The sequence below is a fragment of the Lonchura striata genome, chromosome 6, assembly GCF_050655825.1.
Source record: "Lonchura striata isolate lonStrDom1 chromosome 6, ASM5065582v1, whole genome shotgun sequence".
Classification (NCBI taxonomy): Eukaryota; Metazoa; Chordata; class Aves; order Passeriformes; family Estrildidae; genus Lonchura; species Lonchura striata.
In genome coordinates this window covers 25,375,442-25,385,141 of record NC_140708.1, presented here as the reverse complement: position 1 = coordinate 25,385,141, position 9,700 = coordinate 25,375,442, and the positions used below count along the sequence as shown (strand labels likewise).

General features: G+C 43.0%; 1 protein-coding gene across 2 annotated transcripts; it reads left to right on the top strand.

Annotated features, from left to right (window-relative positions):
- Positions 1-61: 61 nt before the first annotated feature.
- CYP26A1 (cytochrome P450 family 26 subfamily A member 1) lies at positions 62-4,624 on the top strand. Of its 2 annotated transcripts, XM_021540193.3 has the most exons (7): positions 62-297; positions 495-719; positions 813-1,100; positions 1,197-1,346; positions 1,675-1,809; positions 2,028-2,180; positions 2,372-4,624. In XM_021540193.3, the coding sequence occupies exons 1-7, from the start codon at positions 109-111 to the stop codon at positions 2,711-2,713; spliced, it is 1,482 nt and encodes a 493-aa protein (XP_021395868.2). In that variant the 5' UTR covers positions 62-108; the 3' UTR covers positions 2,714-4,624. The 2 variants fall into 2 exon arrangements, with proteins under 2 accessions (XP_021395868.2, XP_085439775.1); XM_085583649.1 differs by having other exon boundaries at positions 495-1,100.
- The last annotated feature ends 5,076 nt before the right edge of the window (positions 4,625-9,700 follow it).

The following is a 9,700-nucleotide window of genomic DNA, read 5'->3' as shown; positions in this document are numbered from 1 at the left end:
AGGTAGGGGTGGGCAGCAACCTGGGAAGGGTATAAAAGGCGGCCCGCGGCGAGCCCAGCCCGCGCACTCAGAGCTCCCGGGGGGCTGGGCGGGAGTCGCTCCCCAGCCATGGGCTTCTCCGCCCTAGTCGCCAGCGCCCTGTGCACCTTTCTGCTGCCCCTGCTACTCTTTCTGGCTGCCGTCAAGCTCTGGGACCTGTATTGCGTGAGCAGCCGCGACCCCAGCTGCCCGCTCCCGCTGCCCCCGGGCACCATGGGGCTCCCCTTCTTCGGGGAGACGCTGCAGCTGGTGCTGCAGGTAAGGCCAGGCGATGGCGCGGGGAGCGGAGAGGCGCCCCTCTGGAGCCAGAGCTCCTCGGGCGGCAGGGGAGGGAGATGAGCGGCAACTTTGACAGGCTCCCGTACCCAGGTGGGAAACAGCTGCTCTCCCTACCTCTTCCTCTTATGCTTTCTAAAATTTATTTTATCGCTTCCCCCCTCTCATCCCCTGTCTAGAGGCGGAAATTCCTGCAGATGAAACGCAGGAAATACGGCTTCATCTACAAGACTCACCTCTTTGGGCGGCCCACGGTACGGGTGATGGGCGCCGAGAACGTGCGGCACATCCTGCTGGGCGAGCACCGGCTCGTCTCCGTGCAGTGGCCCGCCTCGGTGCGGACCATCCTGGGCTCGGGCTGCCTCTCCAACCTCCACAACGGGCAGCACAAGCACCGCAAAAAGGTACGGGCCGACGGCGGGCGGGGAGCGGGCGTGGTCGCCCCGGGCGCGGCGGCTGAGCGTCTCTGTGCCGTTCCTCCTCGTCCCCCCGGGCAGGTGATCATGCGCGCCTTCTCCCGGGACGCCCTGCAGCACTACGTGCCCGTCATCCAGGAGGAGGTGAGCGCCTGCCTGGCGCGGTGGCTGGGCGCCGCCGGGCCCTGCCTGCTCGTGTACCCCGAGGTGAAGCGCCTCATGTTTCGCATTGCCATGAGAATCCTGCTGGGCTTCCAGCCCCGCCAGGCCAGCCCCGACGGCGAGCAGCAGCTGGTCGAGGCCTTCGAGGAGATGATCCGCAACCTGTTCTCCCTGCCCATCGATGTGCCGTTCAGCGGGCTCTACCGGGTAAGGCTCGCGGCGGGCCAGGGCACGGCGGAATCGACGGGGGAGGGACGGCAGTACTGACTAAGACCCAAACTGCTCTCCCTCCTGCTTGGTTAGGGCTTGCGGGCACGCAACATCATCCATGCCAAGATCGAGGAGAACATCCGTGCCAAGATGGCCCGCAAGGAGCCCGAGGGCAGCTACAAGGATGCGCTGCAGCTGCTGATGGAACACACACAGGGTAACGGCGAGCAGCTCAACATGCAGGTAAGGTTCCTCAGGACTGGATTAATCTCTTTCCCTCAGGCTCTCGAAGTACATCACACTTATCTTGTGGGGACAAAAGGGACACGCAGGAGATGCTCTCTCTCCCGATTAAATAAACCAGCTAGTATTGAGGACTAGGGTGCAGAGGCTGCAGTCAGGCTGTTGGATGGGGAGACGTCCATGGGAAGCATAAGCACCACCAGGCACCTCCATCCAGACCCCTGGGTGTCTGTTCCAGTTTGGGAATGATGTACAGCATTGCAGTGGTTGAGTGGTAGAGATACTGTGTTCAAGGCCTGGTTTATGTCTCTTCTATCCTTTGTGTAAGGAGCTGAAGGAGTCTGCCACAGAGCTGCTGTTTGGGGGCCATGAAACCACTGCTAGTGCTGCCACATCGCTGATTGCCTTCCTAGGGCTCCACCATGAAGTCCTGCAGAAAGTGAGGAAGGAGCTGCAGGTCAAGGTTTGTGTCTTCCTTAGAGGCATTTCACAGGAGGGGGCAGTGGGAGGAAGGTACCTTGAAGACAGGAATCCCAGACAGGGCTCCCTTTGACCCAGGTGGTGCCCTGCTTTTAGGGGTGTCAGGAAAATACTGCTTGTAGCTGAGGGGCAGCTGCTTTGCAGTGCCAGGAGCCCTGGCTGGGTGGTTCATGAATGTCATGGCAGCATTTTCCTTTCTAGGGGTTACTGTGCAGCTCCAACCAAGAGAAGCAGCTGGACATGGAGGTCTTGGAGCAGCTGAAGTACACAGGCTGTGTCATCAAAGAGACCCTGAGGCTGAGCCCGCCTGTTCCCGGAGGATTTCGGATTGCACTCAAGACCCTTGAGCTAAATGTAAGCAAGGTTTGGGCATAACTCCTCAGAGCAGCTGCCAAGTATTTTGTGTTCATGTAGCCTGTCTGCTTTAGAGTGACCTGCAGGAAGCCAGGAGGGGAGGTGGGGTGCACTGATGTGTCCTGTTCTGTCGCTTCACATTATTTAACACAGCAAGGTGCTCCACATCTCCTTTCTGTTCTTTTTTATAGGGTTACCAAATCCCTAAAGGTTGGAATGTTATTTACAGTATCTGTGATACACATGATGTGGCAGATCTCTTTACCAACAAGGAAGAATTTAACCCAGATCGCTTCATGTCTCCATCTCCAGAGGACTCCTCTAGGTTCAGTTTCATTCCTTTTGGTGGGGGCTTGAGGAGCTGCGTGGGCAAAGAGTTTGCAAAAGTCCTTCTAAAAATATTTACAGTGGAGTTGGCTCGGAGCTGTGACTGGCAGCTGCTGAATGGACCTCCTACAATGAAAACAGGCCCCATAGTGTACCCTGTGGACAATCTGCCTACCAAATTCATAGGTTTCAGCGGCCAAATCTGAGATCTCAACACTCGCCTCCAAATGGATTTCTATACAGCATTTAATATGTACATAGTAACTTTTTATAGTAACAAAGGCCTTTAAATATTTAAAACTTGTAAATGTACAATAGTTATTTATGTCTTCTAAGTATTTCAAGAGGCTATGATATTTTTTCCCCCAAGCACTACAATTATGGGTCTCTGATTCATAATTAGATAATGTTATTTCTATAGAAATAAGTTTTCCCCTATTTAAAAATATCATTGAGAGCTGGCCAGCTAAGTATTTGAAGACATTTCAGGATGGTGTATGTATTAAGAAATATCCGAAAAGCATTCAAAACAACAGTAACTAGCTACTCATCCAAATTACCTGAAATGGTTATTGTTTGAGAATGTTTTCAGTATTATTTGTGTCTAGATTGTATGTTTAATGTGTGAATTTTAAGTTTGATAATAAAGTTTATTTTTGATGATCCTCTGTATGAAGATCTGTGTGTATGCTAGAGAGTAACGTAATGGATGTGGCTCTAGGGTTTGAATGCAAAGCCAGATCTGCTTCTGTCAACAAGGTATTTACTATTTTTGGGTTCCTAACTCTTCCCTCCTTCATGTGTAGTTGCTCATGAGTAGTCAATTGTTATAAATTTTAGCTTGTAAATGCAAGAACAGTACAAAACCACATGCTTGCTGAAAACTGCATGGAGTGATAAGTGCTACAGGTCTCCTTATCAAGCACATCATGTTGAGCCATAGAAAATAAGAAAGAAAAGGAAAGCAAAATAATGTCACATAAGTCTTTCTCTGGAGCTAGTTGAGGAAAAAAATTCTTAAATGTCCTCTCCTCCCATATTACTGCTGACCTGTGTAAACACACCACTGAATCTTGTTCTGTGTTGAGCTTGCTGGCTATGAATCTTTACGAAGGTGTCTCTTATCAGCTGGTAGAGCAAATAAAATCTGCTTATTTCTCCTTGAAATGCAACAGCTCTGACTAGGTCAGAGATGGAGCATGCATTTGGTTTAAGGACTTCTTTCCTGGAATTCAGCAAAGTGAAAACTAAAAGGCAGGCACTAATGTGAATTGATTAACAGAGAATCAACTGTTGAGATGCAATTCCCCAGGGGTGTGTAAGCAGGGCAGATAAAATGCCCTAGGCATGACCCCTATTTTGGCTTAACTATAAGGGGTTTTGTGGCCACCCCTGCTTACTGCACCTATTAGTCTTCCCTCAAAAGTCAAACAACATAGGCTGGCTCTATAAACATCTACAAAGTAAACCAATGTGATTCAGTGTCATGAGCACTTGTAGCACCATATAGAATAATTAAATTTTTTGTTTGCTTCTGGAAAACAGTCACTTTTTTATTATGTTCTCCCAAGATCAAAATTAAGGACAGATCTAAGTTGCCCAAAATAGCTGCAGGTGCTTAATGTCATCTATGGAATTTTTTAAAAGGGTGTTTCTATAATGCATTTGATATGTTTCCAGCAAGCATTTTAAACATGGGAGCTTCTAACATATGGCTTTAGATACAGCCTACATATAACTATCAATATTTTTTTATATTCAATTTTTTTGCAGCCCCAAAATGCATTCTTTTTAAATTACACCTGAGTCTTCTTGACAATGTTTAAAATCTTAAATATTTTCTCCTGTGCAAAGTTCTCATACCATTATGTTTCTCAGAGACTTGACAAATAACCTCAGTTTAAGACCCCTATATTACCAATATAGTGGTGGAAAATCGCAAACCTTGATCCTGATTTGGAGGTGATCTGGAGTCTGGAGAACAGCAGGACTCTTGTCTTGGTATCCTTTACTAACATTTTCTTCTGTAACATCAAAACATTCTCTAAATCCAAATAGATGTCAATAGTCTTTAAATGTTTTGTTTGGTTTTAATTAAACTCTTTTATATGTGGGAACTTTTTGCATGGTCTTCATATTATTTTAATTTATACTTTATTTTTATAAAGAATATGAATCTAAGTGCTGTCTGGAGAATACAAACACTTTCACAGTGTAAGTCTAAGGTCATACATGCCAGTCTTTCATTTTTGGTTTTGAGTCAAGTTTGCATGGCTTTTATGTTCGAAGAAGAAAAAAAAAATCATATACTTAATTTGATTTTGTCTGGACATCTGGGGGCACATCCTCAGCTGCTGTAAATCATGACAACATAACCTATGTTAGGTACTGCCCCTGTAATAATTTATCTCTGTAGCTAAGCGGTCTGTCGCTGCCGTGCAATTTAGGCATCCTGGAGCTAGCTTTAAACAAGCTGTGCTGAGAAATGGTAGCAGCGCAGCTACAGTAAAACGGAGCTCAGTGTGGGTTAATTGCTGAAATATTTGCCCAACTTCTTGAGCAGGTTTTACAGCCCCTGCTAATCTCCTGTATGCAGCTGTATTTTGACAGCTTGGATGCTGGCTGCAGACCAGTTTCAGGTGAGCTCTGCTGCGAGGGCAGCTTTGCCTGCTCAGCAGAGTCTGGGGCGGGCGCTTGCTGAGGCTGTGGTTGCTGTTTAGGGGCTGCCTGTCTGCTGCACCCTGAGCCCCCACCCCTCTTGTAAGGTTGGGTCCAGGAACTGATTTTTGTTGAAAAATTACCTATCAAAAAGCTAATTGCTTTTTGGGCAGACCAGGTCCTCATTCCAGCTCCCCACAGGAGCATAGTTTGTGCTGGGGTGCTGCACCAAGACAGGAGGAAGGATATTTCATATTCCTCCTCTTGGTTAGCCTGTTATTTAAAAGAAAAATATTTGACCAGGTCTCTCTTCGAAAAATCACACACAATTTAGAAGGTGCTGTGCTTTGGTCCTGGAGTAAAAAGCCATGATTTATATGTAGCATGCTGGTTCTTCCCCGAGGGTAGGGTGAGTTAATAGGACCCATGCTTCTCCTAAAATCATGTGAGTAACAGCTTCTGCCAGCGAGCATCTCTAAAGCTTAGCATTTCTGAGGTATCTGTTCAGTGCTGAGTGTGTTGCTCTTAACAACACACAGTTGTATCTATTCTTTAATCAAAAGGACAATTAAGAATTACACTGATGTAAATTGGCATTGAGGAATGCTACTTGATAAATCAATACTTGATTGAAAGGTATGAGTATTTCCAGATAAGGTCAAAACAGGTAAAAGTGAATTTTGCTAGTGGTTATATGACTAAGAAAAAAAATGCTGAAGACTCATTGGAAATGATTAAAAATAACTTGATCAAGTTTATTTATTTTGTCTTTGTGAGACAAAGACTTGTTACTTGCATGTTGCTTTCAGCAGTTGAGCTGGGAAAGATTTTACTTTGTTATGATTCATAGAAGCACCTATTCAAGGGACAATATAATTTGAAGTCTTGTCTGCTTAATGCTTTGAATTTTATTTTATTTTATTTTATTTTATTTTATTTTATTTTATTTTATTTTATTTTATTTTATTTCCTTACATGAGTCTTTTCCTGGACCTTGCAAGATGAGAGGCAGACAAAAAGGTTTTCCTGATTTCTACCCCATTTCAATCAATATTGTTTGTTTTCTCATTTTATTCTGTTCGGTGATTTAGAATTAACCTTTGGAGAGGTACCAAGAAAAATACTTAATAATATGTAAAATACTTCATCTTTGACTTTCAGGTAGTATTTTCTTACGTGCTATATAAAGTTTTAAAAAATGTTTTTACAAATCTGCATCTAGCCATCTTTGAGAAAAGAACACTGCTGGTTTTTGTTAATTCTACACATCTGCAAAGGTTTTCAGGGTGGATGCTGATAAAATAATATGCCTGTCTTTCAGAAGCTAATGTGCATAAAATTAGAACCCTGGATCCAATGATCTATTTCTTTTTTGTTTTTTTAATAATTGAAATTGATTTTATGAGGTATAAATTATGAAAATTTGCCATTTATCTCAAAGGGAGCTGCACTGCTTAGACTCCCTAAAAATCCAATATTACTTTTGATACACTCTGAACACAGATTAAACAGGTCATGTGTAAGCAACATTTTTTGCTGAATTTCTTTACCTGAGTGAAGTAAAAAAAAATACTAAAAACATACTATCAGTAAAAAATTATTGCTGAATTTCTTTACCTGAGAATTATTGCATATAATCTTTCCTAGAACAGCAATCTAAAAGAATTGTATGCAAGACTATTGGCTATGCAGGCTATGCAGGACAATTGCATAAACCAAGCTTCAATCTACTGACTTTTGCAAAGATTTAAAAACTAAAAATGCAGACACAAATCTTGTGTTTGAGATATACTGCTGGTATGTTGCAGACCCAAATTAGTGAATTTATTTATGGCTTAAAGGTACTATTTTACATGTAGTTGTCCTCTATTATAACAAAAAAAAAAAAAGGTTTGCATAGCATTTAATTGAGATAGTTTTGTTTGCCAGGTGGTTTGTATTGTAAATTCTTTGTCAAGTTATACATCCAGCATGCAATGCAAAACATATACAGATTAGCAGCAAAAATTCAAAAAGTTTATTAGTTGCAACCATTAGAGTGATAGATTAGGAGAAAGGAAATGTAACTGGCAGCAAGTTTAGAGAAGACTCATTACTAGACTGGCTTGCTTCACTTGTTTAATAATGTCTTACAAAAAATGTTATATGAGAAGTTCAATGAATAATGCAGCCTTCATTAAGTTATGTAAATGAATGTAGCTTCGTGGGTGGGTTAGAAATAAAATATTTAACAAATCTGTTTACATCCAAAGAATAAAAGCAGCGGAAACAGCTTTTAAAGAATCTGAGATTTAAATATTTAAAAGGTGACAGAACTTTCATAGTAGGATATAATAGTGCTGTTTTAATAGGTGTTTACAGCTTGCCTCTCAGTTGCAACATAGGCAGGGCAAGATATTAAGTATTCTCAGTTAATTAAAGTGTTATTTGTCCCTTTATCAGCAGTCCCAACATTGCAGTTTCACTTGTATGCTGTTAGTGCCCCGGAGACATGCAGAGCTTGTGTGATTTGCAAGGCTGGAAGGATCATTTTAGCAAAAGTGACTTATGATGTACTTGTTTGCCAGGTCATTTTGTTCACAAATACACAATCATTCATATGCTTTTCCCCAGTTTATGACCATTTAGGAAAGCGTCAAAATTCATGGGTAAAGACTATGCTGTTGTGCAGGATAACTGCACAACATGAGAAAATTATAAACTCAGCACTGAATCAGGCATAGACAACATGTTCTCCTACTACACCCACGAATGCCAACCTTTCTTAGGCTTCTCCCAAAGCAAATCCTTGGATTTGGGCCTCACAGCTTACGCAGAAGGTCAAAGATTGTTGGAGGCTGTTTTCGAGCAAAAGGGGGAATAAATTCCAGAGCTGAGGGCCCCTCTAGAGATAAAAGTAGCCAAAATGCAGTCAGTACCTCTCTTGAGTAGGAGGCAAAAAACTTAGGTTTGGGATTTTTTTCTGCTTAAGCTCTGTGAAGTCAAAACAAATTTGGTATATCTCTATCTCAGAAATATACTATTTTTGTAAAATATCATCAGAACAGACATGTTTTCAAGATTTAATCTGAATTTCCCATGGAATTATAGTAGGTCTTGGTTTCCTTGGCTTGCTGACTTACTTGATGTAAAGAAGCAAGAGGCTGTGGTGTGCTTTACCTAATAGCCTCTATTTTATAGCTGAGCCCTCCTGAATGAACTTGTATCCTGTAGGAAAGCAAGGAAGGGACTGCTAGCAAGAGCAGCGCCTGCCTATGTGAATAGGGTTGGGGTTTTCTTCCCCTCTAAAATCTACATCGTACACCTGCTCATCAAACAAGCAGCTTCTCTCTTCTCTTCCCTTGGAAGGATACGAACCGCCGAGTAATCGGAAACTGCTCCCTGACCTGGCAATAGCCTCCTCTTTTGTGAATTGTCCTTAACTTTGACAAGAATGGCAGCAGATAGGGTGGGAACAAAGGGGAACCAGCAGTGAGACCAGCAGCCCCACTGCTGCCGGGGCTGCCTGACACACAGGTGATTTTTCTCCTCCTTGTCCCGCTGTCTCTGGCTCTCTGTGTCATTATATTAAATATATATTATTGATGTTAATGATGCTGCCTACAGCACTGCAGCAAGCTAGCACGTGCATTACAAATCTAGCAGTAAACAGCAAAAGAATTAGTTTTGCCCGAAGTGATGGCATGTCGTTATCTTTTCGCTCTTTTTATGACATGAAATGTCTCAGATTTGTATTATTTCTGAGGGACTAAGAGCACGTTGGCCTCTGAAATTCACTAATTGTCAGTTAGTATTCCTAGGAAAAAATCGCAAATTTCAACCACAAGGACATGCACAGCAGAGTACATATTACTGAGACCAGTTACTTGCCTGCAAAGCAGAACCATCCACTTTTTATGGAATTGTCTATTTGTTCTCCTCCTTTGCATACTGCTAGTAATTTTTTAATCAACAGTTTACATATGTACCTATTATCAAAGTATTCAGGAGCAGAGAAAGGAGGCTGAGCATGCTGATGTGGCAAACCAAGAATCCTTAAGCAGTCAAAGGTACTTGTTTATTTTGGTGGCTCCTTGGTGATTGTCCTTTTCACCTTTTATTAACCTGCAAATGGATTAGCCCTCGTAAACCAAAGAGAAGAGACCAGTGCACAACCCACTGCCCCAGAGATAAGGTCACAAAGAGGGGACGTGTCCCGAGTACAACCTCGGGGAAGAAATAGAAGTCTGAAGGCATTTACACTAGGCTGCCATCGCGCTTTACTAGCCCGACTGTGATTTACCGTATCAGTTCAACTGCTGACACCTTTATGTCCCTCCCTCCTATCCCAGCAGGCCACAGAGACACAGTCCATGATAGATGCTGGTGAACTTTTCCTCTGATCACCTTCTGAAGAACTTTCCCATAATCTATTGTTTTCTATCACAGTGGAAAACAAAACAAGGGGTTTTTTTTGACTTTCAGTTACCAGCTATTTTGCCCTAACTTTAAAGCAATGTACTGAATTTATTACATCAGTGTGAAAGAAGTTTTAA

Bases quoted from the DNA above. Each gene is read 5' to 3' on its own strand.
- CYP26A1 (XM_085583649.1), top strand. From the start codon at position 109: ATGGGCTTCTCCGCCCTAGTCGCCAGCGCCCTGTGCACCTTTCTGCTG. The intron at 1,810-2,027 runs GTTTGTGTCTTC...TTTCCTTTCTAG, and splicing joins GGAAGGAGCTGCAGGTCAAG to GGGTTACTGTGCAGCTCCAA. The intron at 2,181-2,371 runs GTAAGCAAGGTT...TCTTTTTTATAG, and splicing joins TCAAGACCCTTGAGCTAAAT to GGTTACCAAATCCCTAAAGG.